The sequence below is a fragment of the Pteropus alecto genome, unplaced genomic scaffold (assembly GCF_000325575.1).
Source record: "Pteropus alecto unplaced genomic scaffold, ASM32557v1 scaffold12, whole genome shotgun sequence".
NCBI lineage: Eukaryota > Metazoa > Chordata > Mammalia > Chiroptera > Pteropodidae > Pteropus > Pteropus alecto.
In genome coordinates this window covers 9,355,076-9,377,188 of record NW_006432669.1, presented here as the reverse complement: position 1 = coordinate 9,377,188, position 22,113 = coordinate 9,355,076, and the positions used below count along the sequence as shown (strand labels likewise).

Here is a 22,113-nt window from a genome sequence, read left to right as displayed (position 1 = left end):
GCAGAGATAAAACAGAAACTTTTTTATTTATAATAATATATTATAATAATGTATTACTAAATGTATTTTTCCAGAGGTTCTTGAAAAACTTTTATAACTTTAAGGAAAAGGAAAATCCAGGGACAAAAATGAAAATCAATGAAAACTTTATGGAGAATGAAATTCAGGAAATGCAGAAGTTCTTGGGGCTAAAAGTGACTGGAAAACTGGACACATCTACTCTGAACATGATGCACATGCCTCGATGTGGAGTGCCTGACGGTCATCATTTCAGGACAATGCAAGGAAGGCCAGTATGGAAGAAACATCTTATCACCTACAGGTAACCTCATAGCCATGTATTTTTCTACTTTTTCAGAGGTCTAACAGCAAAAGGCATAAACTTCTATGAATGTAAATTTTCATGACGATGACCTATAAATCATAAATGAGAATAAATCAAGTTATATTTTGCTTAAGGAGGATGCTGTCAGAGGATAAATGTTTCTGTAATATAAGAAGTATTTTTTTTTAATCTGGACAATTAATTTATGAAATAATTTATTCTTCAATGATGGTAGCAGAAACGAAGTATAATAATAAGACAAAATTAACACATGTTTTTTATATATTTTCCTCTCTTTTGTTTTGCTGGTAAAGAATCAATAATTACACTCCTGACATGAAACGTGTGGATGTTGACTATGCCATCCAGAAAGCTTTTCAAGTATGGAGTGACGTGACACCCTTGAAATTCAAAAAGATTAACACAGGAGAGGCTGACATTATGATACGTTTTGCTCTTGGAGGTAGAGAACTTGGACTTACTTCATCTGTATTATTTGGCATGACCAATAGCAAGTATAGAAAGACTAATTTTCTTTCCTTTTTAAAAAGATCATGGAGACTTCTATCCTTTCAATGACAAAGATGGAATCTTAGCTCATGCTTTTGGACCTGGATCTGGTATTGGAGGGGACACACATTTTAATGAGGCTAAAATGTGGACTGCAAACTTTAAAGGTAGGCAAATAAATAAACAAACAAAACCACAAAAGAAAACCCTAACAAATTCTAAATTACTTCACCAGTTGAATGGCTACATTCTGAGAAAGGCTACCTTGGATGGGAAAACTTGTTCCGATTATAATTTTACCACTAAATAAAATATAACATTTTGTCTCAATTCCACTCTCTGTAAATTGAGAATATTGGACTAGATTATTCTAAAGATCAGTTCTAAGAATCTGAGGATGAGTTAGTTCATTAGTATAAACTCAGGAACCTTAAGAACCATATTATGGAAAGGTAAAAGCTGTTATTTAATGATCACTTTTGACAGAGCACTCCATAAACTCAAGCAAACACAGATACTAATTCAGTGTATGCCAACCACCCTGGGCTAGCATGATCATCTTCACGATCCATTGTATGTTGACAATTTCTTAGATTCATAGTGACACAGAAAGATGATGCTATAGAGAATTTAGAGATCCTTATTGAGAAACATAAGGTTATACAGTCATGTAGTCACTTGTGATTCTGGGATAAAAGTTTTAGAATGCCCAGCTGATCATTTATTAATACCTGTGTGTATTTACAGAGGAGCTATAACTTATCATTCCTCTCAGAGACTTGAAAGATGGAGATAACTAGTCTCCCTGTTTGGAGTTATCACTGTCTATTGAAAAATTCAAACCATCATACCAGAAGCCTTCCTAATCTTTCTATTGGAAAGCCAGGGCGTGCATTTCCTAGCTCTTATTTTATCTCAATGTGTACTTTCTACCTGTCCATGTTACCTTATTTTTAATTGGCTTGATTCTATGTTTTCAAAAAGCTAAATTATTTATGGAAATTCTAACTTAAAGTGCTCATTCTCAGCCTAATTTTTTGACACAATAAACTGAACAAAGAATTACTTAATGTTTACTACGTTTCTATTATGGTGTTAGGTGATGGGATGGGGGTGTTTGGATACAGACATGAAAAGGACACACCCCTGCCCTGGAGGAGCACACAATCTAGTGAGAAGCAGAATATAAACAGAAATCCATTATTCTGAGATGAGCACCAGTAGTGGTCTTTTGTACAAAGTATTATAGGAATTGGGAATAAGATAAATTCAGGTTTAGTTCCAATTATAAAAATCTTTGTCTACTCTTCTCCAACTTATGCAGAGTGGAGAAAATGACAGAGTCTTTGCTTCTCTGTCATTATTTGAGAGAAATGAAAGCATATCTGAGTTAGTCACTGGACCCCTATGTTAGAGAGAATGTTCCTAGATACCCAACAAAAGAGAGGTATAGACTCTATGTTCCCACTTGGGTACTGGAGCATATTTCAAGGCCAGACTCTGCGACTAAGTAAAGTGTGATCCTTGGCAAGTCAGTTTTGAGCTTCAGTTTTTACACAGAAAAAGACAAAAATGAAGACATTTAGACTAGAAAACAGGTGAAAAATAAGTCAGAAGGTATTCACATCTTCTGGGAATTGAAAAGCTTGAGAGAAAGGACAAACCTCTCTCTTACCTACAAAGGTGCATTCTCTAGGACATACAGAATAATGAATAGGCATGACTATAACTTGGCAGTGTAAATGCATCTAAATTGTAAGCACAGTCTTTTTTATTTCATTTAGAATCAAATATAGTAAAAGGATGAGCTTTAGAGCCAAGAAATTTGGATTTGAATCTTGGATCAGCACTTAATTTGGCCAATTAATCTTGCTGATATTGTGTACTCATCTGTAAATAGGAAGCGTGGTGACTTCCTTTCCGTCGTATAAGGATTAGATACAATGTGGTATATTTTTCAGTGACTCATAGAATATGGAACTTAATATGACCTTATACTGGGTTAAGTAAAGGATGGTTACTAAAGACTTTTGCATATCCACTCAAGTCTGATCAAGAGTAAAAGCATAATGTAGTAGGAATGATTTAGAGGCAGTGAGAACTATTGAACACAGCTATGAGTTATTCCAGAATTTTTCACAACAGAATATATTTCATTTGTGTGACTGTGCAGTGATCCTTAACCAGAGACAATTTTTCCCCACAAGGGGGCATTGGTCAATGTGTGGAGACATTTTTAGTTGTAAAATTGAAGAGGGTTTGTTACTTGAATTTAATAGTAAACAAGAGATTTCTAAACATCTATAACAAAGAATTATCTGTCATATAATATTAAAAGTGCCAAGGCTGAAAAACCTTTTGCAAGAAGGAGGGGAACCAAGTAAAGGATTCCCAAATGTTTCCCTTTTCATTGTGTCAGATTTCAGCTGTGTTATTGTCTTCTAAATGTCAATATAGTTCACTGCTCTTTTCCCCTTCTGGTTGATTTCCTCTTAGGCTTCAATTTGTTCCTAGTTGCTGTTCATGAGTTTGGCCATTCCTTGGGTCTTCAACATTCCAATGATCCAAAGTCCATAATGTTCCCCACGTACCGTTATGTTAACCCCAACATATTTCACCTCTCTGCTGATGACAAACGTGGTATTCAGTCTCTCTATGGTGAGTTAAATTTCTTTACCATTTTGCCTTATAACAATACTCACTCTTCTGAGTATCATGTTTTCATGATAACTGCATTTAGACCAAACTTTAACATCTACCTTCTCTTTTGAACCACATGAAAGAAAACTTTGTGAGGTAGATAGCACAGATATCATCTTCATTTTTACAGATGAGCATAAAAGACCTACTATGTTAATGCCAGAGCCAGAGGCAGAACCTGAGTCTTCTGGCCTCAAATCTCCTTTTTTCTATCCAACATACCATTGTCTATTGAAGAAGACACAAAGAAATAATCTAACTGGGACCAGAAAACCAGAGTGAACAGATTCTTTTCCTCCATGGTGTCAGAACTACATGAAGGAAAAAAAATGTTTATTGTATGCTTTCTATAAATGTTATAGAGGGCTTAAGTTTCTTTTTATGTATTTTTCATCAAGAAAATTAAATGTTTTTTTTTTGAAGAACGATTCTTCCTCCTATGAACTAAAATGCAGATTTTTCTAATGTTTCTTGAAATGTATTTTCAGGAGGTCCAGAAAAGCATCAACCCTCATCAAATCCTAACAGTACAGAATCAGCTGCCTGTGAACCCAATATGAGCTTTGATGCTGTCACTACAGTGGGAGATAAAATCTTTTTCTTTAAAGACAGGTGGGATCATTTTCATATCTGACAAATTTTAAAGGCTCTGTTCCAGGGTGGTTTTTTTTTTTTTTTGTCAGAGAATGGTTCAAAATGATTTTTAAAAATGAAGTAGATAAAAATCGTGAGTTGGAACTTGGACTTGGTTCTGTAGGCAGTAAAGAGATCTTGAAGATTTTGAAGAAAAAAGAGTTGTATGATTATATTTATGTCTTAACTAGGAAACTGGCTTGTAAAAAAATAGATTTGCAAGAGGACTCTGGGTTGGGGAAAGATAAGACAGGAAGCAGAGAAGCCAAACTATTATACTCACAGAGAAAAATGGTGAAGTCTGACACTAAAGCTGTGACAGAGTGTATATTTAAAGGATTTGATTCTTTATTATAGAGAAGAGAATTCCAGGATGACTTATGGTTTCTGCCTTACGACACGAATTGAAACAAATATTGAAGGTGTGGGAGAGTATAGAAGATTAGTATTTGGTAGGGAAGACAAATATCCTTCATTTTTGAGATTCAAAATCTGAGACCCTTAAGGATAAGTGATTTCCTTTAGATTACAAAACCGGTGAATGGACTGTGGGAACAGACTAGAACCTAGATCCCTTAATTCCAAGCTCCATGGTATTTTCATATACCAGTTTGCCTGTGGGATCATTGCTATTATCGAAGAGTCAATTAAGATTGTTTCCTTGTGGTGCTCCTACATAGACATCTATGGAATACAATGTGAAGATAATGGAAAGAAACGTTAAGTCATTTCACAAGTCCTTCCACTCACATTTCATGATTCTTGAGTTCATAATAATTTTTAACATGTGTTAAATGTTTTATATGCCAGGTTATTCTGGTGGAAGCTTCCCAAGAGTCCAAAAAGAGGTACTGGTTTAATTTCTTCTTTATGGCCAACATTACCATCTGGCATTCAAGCTGCTTATGAAATTGGAGCCAGAAAACAAGTTTTTCTTTTTAAAGGTAATTCCAATGTTTAGTTTTGCTATTGAGCTGTTTTTCTACCTCAAGGAAGAAAATAAATTAAGGAAATACTACTACTTTTTATAAATTGAAACAGCACTTCAAGTTTTATTAATCATACTTCAAACTGTAACCTAAAATAGCTTAAATACGTAACTAATATATAAAAGTTTGTAAAATATAGATTGTAGTACTTATGGAAAAAATACAGAACCATCAGAGACAGGTCATGTTTAAGAACAAGGAGTGATACATTTTGAAACTATGGGAAATGAATGACGTTGTTTGTAGTGAGTCAGTACATATTTCAATTATTCTTTCTGTGCTATTCCAACGCACCCTTTTCCTTTGTCTTCACAGATGATAAGTACTGGTTAATCAGCAATTTAAGACTACAGCAAAGTTATCCCAAGAGCATACATTCTTTGGGTTTTCCTGACTATGTGAAAAAAATTGATGCAGCTGTTTTTAACCCACTTCTTCATAAGACCTACTTCTTTGTAGATCATCAATATTGGAGGTGAACTTTAATGGCTGGTAATTTGACCCCTGAGATTTGTGAAACAGGCAAGGAATAGAGTTTTCCAAAAGGCAGACTTCTATGCAAATTCCCAAAGATCTTTGACCTTCCTGGAAGAGTAATCAAGAGAATATAGGACTGGAAGAGTTACTGTCAACCAAGTTCTTTTCTCTGGACTTTTGGATTCTAATTTATGAGATAACATATCATGTGTTTTTAAAGGAACACTTTAAATAAAACATCATGTTATTAATCACAGTGGAAACACATTGGAAAATAGTAGTAGAGATGTATGAAACCTAGTCTTTACAGTTAATTTGGAGGGTGTATGTATTTTTAGATTCCTTTCTATAAGGACTCTGAAGACAAAATGTGAAAACGAAGACAGAATGAGGAAACTATCCTCTGAGTGACAGCTGATCCTGCAAGGTCTTCTTCGCTAACAAAAAATTGGACAATCGAGCTCTAGAAAGCAAGACCAGACACTGGCGGAAGCACTGTGGAGGAGTAGGGGAAGTATTTGACTAGAACTCAGGAAGCCTAGGGTTAGAGTCCTATAGGGACTTGGAGTAAATCTGTGAATTTTTTAGGTCTTTGGTTTTCTTGTCAGTACAGTTTAAAGCCTTTCAGGAAGAGACTTTCAGGAGAGAATAAGATGGCTTTTGTTGTTCATGTCATGAAATGTCAAGTTTTATGTCATGAAATTCACGACTGATGGAGTTCCTGCTGGTTATTTTTTTGCTCAGGTATGACGAGAGGAGACAGTTAATGGACACCGGTTATCCCAAATTGATTACTACGTACTTCCCGAGAATTGGGCCTACAATTGATGCAGTCTTCTATTATAACAGTGAGTAGATTGAGAAACTATAAAGATACTGAAATCACTTTTAAAATACTGAGTCTCTTATGCTTTTTATACCTTACAGTTTTTACCTTCTACTCTTCATGGGTTCTCATGGACTAGGGCTGGTGGTGGGATGAGAGAAGCTTAAGTTTGTTTGAGTTTGTGTTTGTGAATGTCTTCACGAAAGGTCAGCCTAAGCAAAATTGTTGAGCGGGACAAGATATTTTGTTGTTTCTTCCTATCTCCATGTTTCTTACTTTCTCCTCTAAGGCTTCTATATGCCCTACCTGGGCCCAATCTCCTTTCTCCCACTCTGAGTTCTCCACCTGGAGTGTGAATTTTCAAAAATATTTACATCTTAATAGTCAGCCTTTAAGACTAAATAATCTTCTTAATAAAATTAATGAAGATATTTAATGGTGAAATGATTGGCAGTAGGAAGGTATCTGGGGGCAAGATACCAGCCAAGAGACCCAACATTTATATTCACTAATCAGACCTTATCTAATTTAGATAATCTAAAAATGCAGATCTATATTATATTTTATTTAAAGAAATATAAGCAGAGCATTAAACTATTCAATTTTTTTTTTCATTTTTAGAACACTACTATTTTTATAAAGGATCTAATGTACTTGAATATGATGTCCGATCACATCGTGTCTCCAGAATGCTGAAAAATGATGTCAAGTTTGAATGTTAGGAACAATATTATTAAGTACGTTTGTCAATCAATGCATTACTGTTTAATAAGTATTTATTGGATGCTTGTTATGTGCTCAGTATACCATTAAAGAATGACATGTAGCATAAAATAAGGTAAACTCTATAGACCATAGAGAAATGATCATATAGATAAGTGATTATACAAAATACATAAAGTTTTTTATTTTGAAAACCCTCATTGTCAATTTTTACTTGACTCTGCACTTAAGTTTGAAAATAGACACCTTCAAAGGCCAAGAGAATATCTCAGTATCTGATATCGTTGAACTGAAAAATTGTAATTATTTCTCTGGCTTAACTAAAATTAAGAGACGATTAGCTTCTTTGATCATTAAATGTTTCAGCAAGGATATCATTTGAATTCTTCTGGAGTAAAAATAGACTATACCTAGAATTTTGAAAACAACAATCAATGTAAGTAATATATAAGTAAATTATATAATTATGATAATAATATAATTTTATTCTGTTGTCAGTGTTGACTTTTCCAATAATTTATATTATATATGTACATTGTTCAAATAAAAACTTTGAAAGTATTTGACTTTTAAGAATTTTTCTTGAAAAATAGAATGTGTATTTTGAAAATAATTCTAGACCTACTTCTAAATAAATAAAACAAGTAGCTACATGATTATACTAAGGAGTGACTAGAAATATGGCAACTAGGGAAAAAAAGGGTTGTATTTGCTTTGGCCAATTGTTAAAGCCACCTACATCCTTGGTCTCAAGTCAAGAAAACATTCTCCAGACTATGTATGACCCCCAAAAGCACCTACAGTGTATTACCACAAGCCTAGAGAGAAAAAGAGATGAAATACGGCTTCACATTTTGGTAAAATTTCTGTTGCACCTCCAGTCTCACAATATGGGTCATGTAATTGCTATGTGAATTTGATAAGAAATTAAATCTAAGCTTCTCTAAATTTCAGAGGAAATATTAGTGGTGCCCAAGACATAGATTTATTGTGGAAAAAAAAAAATGATCATGATGTATGGTGAGCACATCATGCTGGTAGCTTTCTCTGCCTTGCATCAATTTTTTCTCCATTACCTTGACACACATTCTCCCTATTTTCTGAATTGCATACATATTAAAGCCTCCACTAATATCTTACAGGTTTGTGTAATACTTGTAATTTTCAATTTATTTGCAGCCCATTGCTGATTGATGTAGTCAATATCCAAGAAATGGTCAAGCTCCTTTCAGCTCAGATGATTCTTTTTGACTAGCAGAATGAACAGAGACAGGGAAATACGAGGACCAGAAAGAATCTAGATAGAGAGCGAGCTCTCTGTGCTTCATAGCTTAGATTTGTTCTCAAGTATGTGCTCCTTCAGTATAATAACCCTACAGTTGTCTTTACAAGCAATAGGGGCAAGTCATCCTTAGAGGAAATGCTATTTCCCCACAGGAAACTAGATGCTGGACTTCCTTCAAAAGAAGAAACTTCCCCACAAGATTAGCATTGAAAGAAAACTTAATGGTATCTGGAATAAGTAGTTTATTCAGGAATAAACAATGGCTGCATTGGAATAAAAGCCCAGAGTATACCCCTCTTAGTTTCATGAGTGTTCATGGAAATGCCTTTAAATATTTAAAAATGAGCCTTTTCTCCTTCTGCCTCCATTTGTGTTTTATTTTCAAATTTTGTTTAACAAATTCTTAAAATATTAACCATGTGCCAGGCACTGTTCTAAATGCTGTACACACACAAAAAGAATCTTCTATAATAATTAATAATAAATTTATTATTATTAATAAGTAATTACCTAATCCTTATTACAAATATGAGGTAAATACTATCACTCACATTTTTCAAATGAGGAAACTGAGGCACTGAACGGTGAACTAAGTTGCCCAAGGTCACATAACCTTGAAGCTGCAATTCAAAGCCAGGCAGTTTGACTCCAGAATCTGTATTAATAACCACCACAAAATTCTTCCTTTCAAATTTACAAAGTGAAAAAAAAATCAAAATAAAAACTACTGGCACACCATCCCTCTTTTATTTGACCTTTCAATTAAAAAGTCTTTAAAATATTAGAAGAATTCTTTATGTGTCCAGACAGGAATATCATTTCTCTTTGGAAAAGATAGTAGTGATATCTTGCTAATGTCAGTGGAAAACCAAGACTTGGAAACTACAGGTGTCTTTATAATGGAGTGCTGGACACTGTCTAATGGGTCTTCTGAAAAGAAGCTGATATTATGATGGTGTGTAGCTTTGATTTTCCAACGACCTGGATATTTTATAACTCTGTAAAGATACAAATAATAGAAAACAGATAATAATGCAAATACTTCTTTTATATAGCAATGCAAATAAAGGTTATCTATTAGAGATACAATTGTTTTCCATCTGATAGACAACCCAAAACATTACATATTATTGCCCTAAAAAATATTAATGCATTTATGACATTAGAAAATTTATTTTAGCATTTTTTACTGCATAGATATCTGTTCTGCACATCCTTATGTGAACTAATTTCCTCATTAGTTAGAGAACTGAATAATATCTTTACCATGTTTATTTTACATTTGTAAGAAAATAATTTTTAACTTTTTAAAAAATTATACTTTAGTGCAAGTTAGCCAACAGGAAAGGGCGGAGTCCTGCCAATCTTTTAGATTACCAGGTGCAGAAGACCACTGATTAATAGTTAACTCCTCAAGCTTGACACAACTAGAGTCTAGCCTTCCTGATCTTGTCTGCCTCTTTACCTTCTAACAATGCAGTGATGAACATTGCCCCTGTACAAAAGAAAGGAAAAGATATGCCACATCTGGGTGACATACAATTTCTGAGGTTCACTTTTTTTACTTTGTTCATTCATTCAAAAATATTTATTGAGAATCCGCTAGATTCTAGATCCTGTGATAGGCATGAGGGATTCAAAGATGACTAAGAAACTTTCTGCCTTGAAAGGCACAAACTATGGTAAACTAAAAGAGAGACATGAAAACAACAAGTTATTAAGCAACAAAGTAGATACACTAATAGAAGCATGTACAAAATATAAGAGTGAGTCAATCTCTGCAGGATTCAGGGAACACAGAATAGTGTGGAAAACAATATTTGAGATCTGTTTTAAAACATGAGAGGAATTTTTAAGTGGAAAAGTGGGCTAAATGTATTCCAGGCAGAAGACCCATTATACACAAAGACTAATTTTTATTAATTTGGAGCATAAAAAAATAAAAGAAGAAACAGCAGGAGATAAGACACTAGATCACAAAAGACCTTTACTGTCATGAGTTTGATATTTATTTCATAAGTGACATGACTTTTTAAATTTAAGATGGGTAGAAATGACTAAATTGCATTTTAGAAGATTTTTTGTTGGAACTATGGAAGATAAATCATAAGGAATTAAGGCTAGATACAGAGGAGAACAACTATTATACTATTCTACTACTCTATGCAAAAAATACTGAAAACCTGAATTATAGCCATGGGGAGGACAGAGGTGACATTACAACAGCTAGAAGGGAAAATTAATAGAATTTGTTTAGTGTTTTCCATGTGGGGTATGACTGAAAAGGAATAATATAGAATGATATTTAAGGATCCGGTTTGAGAAATGACCTTGAATAGGGACTAGAGAAGGAAAAGCAGATTATTGAGGAGGTGGTAGTCTGCTAGATGGAATCAAAATAATTGAATTTGTTTAGTCTGGGAGCCTTTTTTTGTGAAGTATAATTGACTTAAAATATTATATTACTTTTAAGAGTACAACATAGTGATTCAATATTTATATATGTTATGAAGTAATTACTACCATAAGGCCAGTTACCTTCTGTCACCATAAAAAGTTATTACAGTATATTCTCTATGCTGCTTGTTAAATCCCTGTGATCTATTTATTTTAAAACTAAAAGTTTTTACTGCTTAATCCTCTTCACCTATTTTGTCCATCCTCCCATTTTGAGTCTGGGGAGCCTTGAGAAATTCAGGCAGGGATGTCCAGTAGGTAATGAAATGGAATCAAGGTCCAGTAAAGTGGTTTGGTCCAGAAATTTAAATGTTGGATTCTTCAGTGGATAGATGGAAAATACCAATTTAGAAGTTAATGGGATATACCAGCAGAAGCATAAGTAATAGTCTTTATAGTACACATCATTCCTAGGAGTGACTTTCTAGAGCATAGTTTTGTTATTCAAATATCAAAATATTTTAAGAAGGTTATAATGTATCAAATAAAAAAGGATTGTGCTTACTTCTGCAAGAAAACTCCCAGCTCATGGAGATTAAAATCTAAGATTTTTGTCTTATTATGTTTTAGTATGTAAATACAACTTCCGAGGATTACTTTTGTTTCTGGTCATATTGAAAGAACTAGTACTGAATTTTCCTTCCTGCTATGATTAACTAGAGAACTGGGCAAAAATGTAGAAACAGTTGATTCTATTCATTGGACACTATGCAGTCTAGAGAAACAAATAACGCAGGCTCCCAAATCTTCCCTGCTTTCTGTTGTTAGGTGTTTTCCAAGACACAGCACAGAGGAAGTGAACCCAGCAGAACACAGTGGTCTCACTGAGTTGAGGAGACTGATATTAAAGTTCAGGGAGGTGGAAGTGGCTATAATTTGCAGAGAAGAGTATAGAAGAGGAAGGACCCATACAAAGAAAGCCCCTAGAATTGGGAGAGGCGTCCACTTGAATATGCTGATGAGCTGCATATGCACCATCAAGAAGCAGTAGACTGAACAATTCCCAGAGATTACACAGGCCTGGAAGAGACTTGAGTTCCATCCAGCAAGAGTGGCAAGATACTGAGCACTTGGGGCATTCAGTGAACTTCTCTTAATTGAAAGGCTAGATCCACACTAAAAAAGCTTAAAATAAAATTCTGAAAAGATTGAGGGGATTTGCAAATTACATAGCTGCCTGCCAAAACTAAATTGAACACCTTTAAAAAAATAAAAAGCTAAACACCTAGTGGTATAACATTCACAATGTCTAGCATCCAATACAAATTTATTGAACATGCAAAGAAGTAGAAAAATGCGACCCATAATAAGAACAATTAACCAACAAAAACAGACACAGAAGTGACAAAATAATGAAATTAGCAAAAAAAGAAATTTATTTATTTTCATTTATTTATTTAGTTAGTTAAGTTTATTGGGGTAACATTGGTTAATACGATTATATAATTTTCAGGTGTACATTATCATTTGACATCTGTATATTCTATTGTGTGTTTACCACCCAACATCCAGTTTCCTTCAGCTACCGTATATTTGATCCCCTTTACCAACTTCATCCTCCCCTAAACCCAATATTTGACCCCCTTTACCCCGTCTACCTCCCGCCTCCTTCTCCACCCTACTTAGCAACCACTAGTCCTCTGGTAACCACTAGCCTATAGTCCATGTCCATGAGTCTCTGTTTGTTTGTCCTGTTCATTTGTTGCTTTTAGGTTTATATCCCACATATAAGTTATATCATGTGATTTTCAACTTTTTCTGTCTGGCTTATTTCACTTAGCATGATTATCTTGAGGTCCATCCATATTGTCACAGATGGCAGTATTTCATCTCTTCTTATGGCTGAGTAATATTCCATTGTATATATGTACCACAGCTTCTTTAGCCAATTATCTATCCATAGGACACTTCAGTTGCTTCCATGTCCTGGCCACTGTGAATAATGCTGCTATGAACATCAGTGTGCAAATATCTTTCTGGACATGAGTTTTCAAGTCTTTGGGGGTAAATACCCAGTAGAGGGATTGCTGGATCATATGGTAGATCAATTCTTAGTTTTTTGAGGAACCTCCATATTGTTTTTCATAGTGGCTGTACCAATTTGTAGTCCCACCAGCAGTGTATAAAGTTTCCGAAAAAGGACTTTAAAATCAGTTATAAGTATTTTTCAAGGATTTAATGGAAAACAGACATAATATAGAGATGAAAAATATGTAAAAGTAGCAAATGAAAAATGTGAATTTCCATTTGATTCATTTTCAGATTTGGTCATTTCTTAGTCCTTTGTTGCTTGTTCATTTTTGTGATTCCATTATTTACTTCTTTGTACCTTAAATTCTTTATTGTTATATAGTCTGGATTTGATCATTGAAATATCCAAATACCTTGTCGGTCTAAGTCTGCTATTTGCTGAATTCCAGTTATTGTTATTGACTTTCAGTCCTAGAGTTGGTATCTTTGTGTGTTAGATGAACTTTGACTGTGAGCTCAATTTTAGTTTTAATTTGCAGCAATCTAGAGTCTAAAGAAGGTGTGCATGTTTCTTAAGAATATTGGTTATTGCTTCTATTAGAAAGCAACAGGATTTTTTTCATCTAGAGCTATTTTGGTCTCTTTCTAGGATCTGTGGCAGGAACTTTAGATACAGATCCTTCACCTCACAGATTGTTCAAGATTTACTATCCTCATGGAAGTCCTTCTACCACAGTCATTTGTTTGGACATTAGAGAATTTACTTTTTGTTCCCATTTGTTCTTTGCTACCTTCTCACTCATCCTTAATCTAGCTTCAGCTCAGTGTGTGTTTGTGTGTGCGTGCGCGTGCGCATGTGTGTGTGTGTGAGTCTGTCTGTGTCTGTGTCTATATGTGTCTGTGTCTATGTGTGTCTGTGTCTATGTATGTCTGTGTATAGGAGCACTAGGGAAACCCTGGAGACTTCCATTATCTCCTACAAGTCCAGGAAAGCATTAAGAAGTGGGTTTTATTAAGCCTGAAGTTTTACAGTGAAAGAAACCTTCAGAATACATCATATGCTGTACTGCAGGAAGTGAAGGTATGGCTTATCTCTTGACCTGTTGCAAATATCTTGGAAGGCAGAGTTGTGGGCAGTGACTGATTGTACAAAGCCCATTGTTAAGTCAGAAAATTTGCACTGTGACTCACTGGGTGATTTTAGGAAAGTTAGTTTACCTTTTTAAATCTCAGGGTTTGCTCTGAGGATTAACACAGGTGAAGCCCTGGCACTTACTAGCTACTCAGCTGAATCTTTTTTCTTCCCATCTCAACTTCCTCTTAACTCATAAATGCTCAGTTTTGCTGCTTTCCTCCCCAAGAGGTATAGTCACACCCCAATAACCACTCTGACCTACAAGGCAGGTAGAGAGCCCATGTAGACCCTCTTCCATTTTCTCCATATGCCCCTTTTTCCCAACTACTAAAGACCATCCAAAGTTAGAAATACAATCACCTAATTTTTTGCCATCACTCTAGATATTAAATTGTTATGAATAATAATGTTTATTATGTGGCAAGAAATTTATATATTTTTCCTGTTTTATATATCAAATTTGTAGAATGGACATTTTTAATGCCATTTTAAGAATGAAGAAAAAAAGACATAGAGAAGATAAGCAATTTTGTATCACAGAACTAGTAAGTGCAGACTAAGATTCTGAGGGCTGTTTAACCCCAAACTTATGCTCTTTCTACTATGCCACTTTGATTCTCTTGGCTAATAATCTTAACTAACAAGAGGCAATATCTGATACTGTGTGGTCCAATTATTAGAGACAAAATAAAATGATGAATAAATTATCAGCGACAACAAAGATCTTCTATTATGTACTTTTTTGGAGCAATCAAATCAACAATAAAATATCTTAAGGGAGATGTAAATATAAGTGAGGTTTAAGGAGAGGTTTTTCCACTCATGCTCCAAACTCATGACCTGGAACAGCATGTTCTTATATTGTAATTGAATAAAATATGACTTTCAAAAGAAACAAGGGTTGTGAAATATGTTTCAGGCCACAAAGGTACCGAACTGTGTGTTTATGCTCAGAACCTTAGTTTTGGCCTTTTTCACAAACACTTAGGAATTCATGGTTGCAAGATTTTGCTGATGTTTTTTCTGGAATTGAAACAGTGACCAATCTTGATGAATGAGGAGGCTTTGTGGATTTTTGAATCTTAGTGACACGTAGTAACTGCTCATAGACATGTATCCTAACTGGGTCACATCTGGGGAGCACGAGGAAAGGATAATGGCTAGGAAAGACTGGGCTTAAAAAAAGGAGAGGAAAGTCAAAAGGTCAGAAATCAATGAGAGCTCTCAAAACTGAGAACTAATTATCAGACAGATATTGGATTAAGAGACGTGTCCAGGATTCAGTTTTCAAGAATTTGAAAATTTGAGAGAGAAAATTTGTGGGAAGGGTTAAGTCCAGACTAAGTGGGTGTCATAAACTGATGAGATACAGGGATTGGAGTTAATTTGCAGACACTGCAAACTCTTGTTTCTGTTTTGGTTTTGATGGAAAACACTCGCAGCATCTCTGCTACTCACGGTGTATGTGGACTCAAACGAATGTTTTAACTTTTCTGAGCTCCAATTTTTTATCTGTGAAATGAGAATACTGATCTTTACCTTGCAATGTAAGTGTAAAGATTAGGTATAATGCATGTAACATGTTTGGCACATACTAGATGATCAGTATATAGTGGTTTTCTCCTTTCTTAAAGAATAGTTCTGAAAATATATCTGACCACATTACACACTCTGAGAAGATTCAGAGACATTAATTGCCCAAAACCTTACAAAATAATGAAAGTTCAGAATAAAAGTTCAGACCCCCAATTTTATTCTTCTCACAATATAATTTTAATGGAGAGTAAACTGGCAACCAATTCCAGCTCTGTGGATTTGTGAGTTAGCTCTGCCTTGGTATACATCCAACCCTGATTTTGCTATTGCTACAACACGAAATTTCATTCTGTCATTCTTGCATAGTGTGATCCATTCAAAAATGTGTCAACATTAACAAATCATGACTCAAAAGAAGATGAGGTGTCAGAGCCATGGCAAAGCAGTACCTAAGACCATTACCACAAATTCACCAGGGCAATAAACATTACTAGTTACAGGTATTTGACCTAACCCCAAGAATAAAGTATTTATGAATTTCAGAATTTAAGCAAAGAATATGTGGGTAGCAAAAGAAGAGGTCATTCAGCCAAGGATAAATTCCCTAATTTGTAGAAGTGCATAAGCCATAGATTAGAGACAGCTTTTCTAGTGAAATACTAAATATGCAAATGAACAATGGCCAGAACACATATTAAAATAAAACTTTGACACTTAACCTGTAGTAAACTGCTTAAGAAACCAACCCCCTTATCTACAGTAAACAACCTAGGAAGTTAGCTGTTGTAAGTCAGGCTTTCAGGAAGCCAGATTGCTATCTTTAGTGACAATCCAGGAAGCTAAATAATATCCTCTATGACAATCAGTCCAAAATGGCCAAGACTTGATTAATAGCTGACAGTTTCTCTAATTTTTGTCTTTGTTTCCAATAGAGGATCAATCAAAAAGAGTCAAATGTGTACCCCTAACCAATAGCATAGAATGCCCCACTTCTAGTTATCCTACCTACAGCTTTCCTATGCTGACAGCCTCCAATCAGGATATACATGAGGTCTTCCATTTTTTCCATTGTAAAGTTTCCCACTCCTTTGCCTGATGTTGAGTTTCTGCCAAAACACAAGTGATACTATAGCAAGCTCTGAATAAATTACAGTTACTTGTTCCCATTTGGTTGGTCTTTGTTTATTTCCATACTAGGCAAAGATCTGCCAAGTCACAATGAAAGGAACTCAACCTTAACTTCAGACTAGCTAGTTTTAATTCTTCAGTTTACAATACTCAATGTCATGCTACACCTTTTCTTATTTATTTATTTATTTATTTATTTATTTATTTATTTATTTATTTATTTTTTTGGTCCTGTCTATTCTTCTTCTGTCTGTATCATCTCCTTTCTTTCTCATTTCTTTTCACTTATATCTGCTGTCCTTCAGGTTCCCCTTACACTCATTTGGATAATTATGATAGCCCCTAAATCAATCTACTTCACTTTCTCTGCATTTTAATCTGTCTCAATCACTGAAACCAGATAAATTTCATAGAAATATAGTTCTGATGTTGTCACTTATGTGACCAAAAACATTAAGAAGATAATTGACCTTCATCAAAATCTTAGCAAATTAGTTTGTTAATGTCAACAAACCGATTCTGAAGTTTATATGGAGAGGCAAAAGATCCAGAATAGCCAACACAATATTGAAGAAGAACAAAGTTGGAGAATTGACACTACCCAACTTCAAAACTTACTATACAGCTACAGTAATCAAGTTCTACAGTAATCAAAACAGCATGGTACTAACACAAAAATGGATAAATAGATCAGTGGAACAGAATAGAAAGCCCAGAAGTAGCCCCACTGATATTTGACAAGGAAGCAAACATAATACAATGGAGCAAAGATGGTATTTTCAACAAATGGTGCTAGAACAACTGGACATCCACATGCAAAAAAAAAAATTAATTGATATATGTGTAACCTAAAAAACAAAACAAATGAACAAATAAAACAGAATAAACTCATAGATACAGAGAACAAATCTATGATTGCCAGAGTGGAGGAGGATTAAGGGGGGCTGGGTAAAAAAGGTGAAGGAATTAAGAAATTCAAATTGGCAGTTACAAAATAGTCACAAGAATGTATAGGGAATATAATCAATAATAGTGTAATAACTTTGTAGGGTGCCAGGTGGGTACTAGACTTACCAGGGGGATCACTTTGTAAGTAATATAAGTGTCTAACTACTATACTGTACATCTGAAACTAAGACAATATTGAATAGCGACAGTAATTAAAAAATTTTAAAATTTTAAAAAATGAATTGAGATAGACTTTCTATGATTCACAAAATTAACTTAAAATGTATCTCAGACCTAAATGTAAAACACAAAACTATATATAATATGAGCATACTTATTCATATTATATATAGATATAACTTTTTTTAAAACAAAAGACACTGGCTAGAGCCACTGAAGAAACCTTTCTTGAACTTTTACTATAGAACTTAAAATGAAAAGAAAAAAAATGCTATAACATTGGAAACAAAGTTGCTTATTTTAGAATGAGCTTTTTACTGCTTATAAGAACAGTAAAACTGTAGTGAAAAAAAAGATTTGGGGGTCTATCTATGTTTGTCTTATAAAACCTCAATAATTTCTGGTCATCTGAAAAAATTAGGAAAATATTTTGCTTCTCACATATTTTCTCAGCAACCAGGACATTTATTTTTCTATGAACTGAAAACACTGAAGCTGTGTCTCTCTATTAGATGGGTGTTGATTTTGAAAGAGAAAAGAGAAATTGTGACCCTAGAATTTTATACCCATCCAAGATCTCTCCCCTAAAAGTGGATAAATAAAGAGATGCTCAGACATGCCAGAATCAGTACATTTCTTCTGAACCACCCTGGAAAAAAATTACATGAAGACATACAATTGCCAACTGACTCAAAATGAACAATTTCAGAATCCATAGGTCAGACTATAAAAGGCTTAATTAGAGCTGCCTTTCCTCAGTTTGTTCGATAAAGTCAGTTTTTTAATTAAAAGATAGCTCGTCTGGTAGATTAGGCAGTCTGGGGTTATGTTTGGTCCACTCTATTTCTCACACCCATTCCACTTCAGCTTCTACCCTCATCCTCATGTGTGAAGAAGTGTTTCTCCTGCAACAGTTTCAACCCTACAGTCAAATGGGAATGTATTTGCCTGTTGGAGTACCATTAACAATTTCAGTTAGTGTTATTCTGTTTGCACAACTGGAATATTTATGCCAAGAATATTACAAAATGCTCTCCTTCGTTTGGTAAAATCAAAGCTGCCTAGAGCCATATACAGGCCATTGTCATTGCTAAGGAATTTAAATGAAGGATTTCATCATTTTTTACCATTTATGTTGAGTGATGTGAGTCATTAAGCATTTATAAATGAAAAAGACTTAGCTATCCACGTGCAGGTGTTCTCTGTTCCTAATTCTCTTTTCTATTCTAGTTCACCTTCCAACTAAAAAGGTTTAAAAGTTTCTGTGGCATTAAATTAAACAGGCATGAAATTAGCATATATGGTCTGATTTAAAATTCTGAGATTCCGAATAGATAAAATTTCATAAATTTCTCATGACAATCATGATGTACAAAAGAATATACAGGTATTTAAAAATTAAGAGAAAGTACAGTGACGTGTTAGTAGTGTTTTTTTGTTTCTTACGGCATAACTATAAATGATTTATTTTCTTTCTACTTTTTTCCATATTCTGAATTTTCTATAATAAAAATATAAAATTCTATTGAAACATAAAAAACTTTCATTGAAATGTTTTATAGAAACATTTTAAAAACATTTTAATTAAAATGTTTTGTAGAAACATAATTCTTGTACAGCTTCTTTCTTTATGCCTTATAGAATTAATTATGCAGGGGTCATCTCCTCTATTAGATTATATCCTTCCTTCCTTTGTTCCTTCATTTCATCTTTCCTTCTCTTCTATTTTTAAATAACTAATTTGGTCACTTTTTCTCTAAATTTCCCTTTTAAATATTATCTCCAAATTTACACTCTCAGTTTGGGTATTCTGAAGAATTTAAGATTCAAACTCTTGATAAATGAATGTATAGCTGAAAGAATAATATCAGCTGGAGGCAGCAAGGATCGTGTATTATCTGATTAGTCATGGAGAAGCATGAGAAATAGGGTGACAAATGTGAAAAGTTATCAGGTAAAATATTACTTGGACTTTAAGTTTACTTCCAGGTCTCTGATTCCCAGAAGTTAGATCTATGACAGTAGTCATATAACAAATGATTGTTCTGTAGAAGTGGTTTTCTTTTCTGTATTGAAAAGCCCTTTTTTTCTGATGTTCACAGGTACGCTCTACATCTAGTGTACGTATTCTCTCTCTTCTATTTTTCTTTCTTTTCCCCTTCTCTCTCTTCCTCCCCAGTACCTCCCTCCCTTCCTATCTGCCCCTCCCCTCTCTTCTTTCTTCTTTCAGTCGCTCTTTTTAATTAACCCGTTCCTTCTCATTAATGCATTTACAATTTTAATCATTTTCTGAGAAAATGAAACTTCTTTAAAATTCAGTTATTAGGGTATTTGGTAAATATGACATGTAAAATCTGGGAATTTAGAGACATATGCATGATTTGTAAATTTTTTAGCTTTTCATTCACCTGTATGAATGTGCTGTGAGCCTTTCATTCATAATTAATATATTAATTAATTCTCTAAGCACTTTTTGGGTACCTGCCATATGCGAGTCACCATGCTAAGTATCAGGAGTACAGAAATAAATGAGACACAGTCCCTACTGTCAAGAACATAGAGTGGTATAAGGGAGGCATATAAATAAACCAATATACAGTAATTCAGTGTGAAAAATCAGCAACAGAGGCAGGTCCATGATACCATCAAGAAATAAATAATGACCTCTTCCTGGGGCTTGAGGACAAACTCTCAGAGAAGTCTCTGAAGCTGCTTGAAAAGATGACAAAGTTTTGCATTTGTCAGACTTCTGTATTTATTTCAGGAACAACATGGCCCGTTTTGCCAATTACATTGAAGCAGTTGAAAAATAAACAAAATATCTGTCATGCTTCCCTTTAAATTAAAAAAAAATTTTTTTAAGTTATGACACTAGAGAAATTTTATTAGGAAAAAAAAAAAAAGCCTTAATGTAGAAGGAATTGACTATTGTGGCTGCCACAGCTCTTCTGCTTTTAATCTCTTACTTCCTTTTCTGTCTGACTTTATTATTTCTTCCTGGAATTCATTTTGGTACAGGCCCTGCTACCCTCCACTGCTCTTAGCTATCCTGACATCAGTGTGAACAAATATTTTTTCTTTATTTCAATCAAGAAAGGACACAGACTTTTTCCCCAAAAGAAATGTAGAACACTAGTTCTGAATTGCCTTTAGACAGAATCTAGTCTAAAAATGGATGCTTAAATTTGATGCGTAGCCCCTGCCAAGTGATCTCAGGCATCTGGGCACCTCCTGCTACAGGGATGTTATTATCATATGAAATCCTATTCCATTATTTACACATATTGGATGAAATCTCTCTAGTGTTTATTAAGAAACATTCAAAAATAAAGCAAAAAAAGAAAATGCAAAAAGGACACAAGTGGGAGGGAGCAAAACTTATTAAATGTCCACTAAGTGCACATTCTTATTCATCATTTTACTTACTACACATTCCTAGGATGTTTTTCTTTTTAGTAAACAAACAAGCAAACAAGCAAAGAAAAAAGGTGTGGTGATGAACAAAAGTGTTGTACATTTATTCAATGTTTAATAAGTATAAATTTTGCTGCTCCCTCCGATTTGCATTCTTTTTATATTTCCGTTTTTGTTTTTGTTTTTTTTTTTGTTTTTTGTTTTTGCAAGAGTAAGGGAAGTGAGATTGATGGGAGAGATAGGTGTGTGGCAGGTGGTGAGAGGGCTGTAAATAAAGTTTAACAAAGTTTCTTCTGAGAATCTTTAGGGTCTTTTCTACAGGCATTTATACACGATTGATACGAACAGTACTCTATTTGACAGAGAAAAGGAAGGAAAGGGAAGAAACAGAAAAAACGGAAAAAAGAGGAGGGAAGAAGACAGAAAAAAGATGAGCAGCACGAAGATAGAATTTAGAATTTTTTGTTTTTTTTAACTTCAAAGTATCTACTAATTTGGATTTAGGGAGAAGAAAAAGAGATTAAAAGAGAACTTTTTTTTATAACTGTAGTAGTAAAGACAAAGGAGTATTTCGGTCCAGTGAGCAATATAATTTATTTCAACTTTACTAGTATTTATGGAGCAGATATTACAAATTTGTTGCCCATTAATATACCGGGTACAGAATTAAGACCAACCAAAAGAGAATAGATACACTTTCTTCTTCACAATCTTTTTTTCTATCCTGCCTATGTGTTTTTACTCACCAAGGACTAACAAACCTAGTCAGAAAGCAGTAGTAGGTATTTCAAATCAAAGACACAAAAAATGAACACTATCGTCCAATTTTATTCTAGATGTTATTTCTTTTGTTTTTAGAGAATCTAATAGATTATG

General features: G+C 34.1%; 1 protein-coding gene across 1 annotated transcript in view; it reads left to right on the top strand.

The window, feature by feature from the left end:
- The window catches only part of MMP12 (matrix metallopeptidase 12), an 8,644-nt gene extending 1,091 nt beyond the window's left edge, over window positions 1-7,553 (top strand). Inside the window, exons 2-10 of the mRNA XM_006907517.2 lie at window positions 75-322; window positions 640-788; window positions 877-1,002; window positions 3,332-3,493; window positions 4,024-4,147; window positions 4,979-5,112; window positions 5,473-5,632; window positions 6,379-6,482; window positions 7,082-7,553. Coding sequence (XP_006907579.1) covers window positions 75-322; window positions 640-788; window positions 877-1,002; window positions 3,332-3,493; window positions 4,024-4,147; window positions 4,979-5,112; window positions 5,473-5,632; window positions 6,379-6,482; window positions 7,082-7,182 — 1,308 coding nt within the window. The 3' untranslated portion in view covers window positions 7,183-7,553. The remainder of the gene's footprint in view (window positions 1-74; window positions 323-639; window positions 789-876; window positions 1,003-3,331; window positions 3,494-4,023; window positions 4,148-4,978; window positions 5,113-5,472; window positions 5,633-6,378; window positions 6,483-7,081) is intronic.
- The last annotated feature ends 14,560 nt before the right edge of the window (window positions 7,554-22,113 follow it).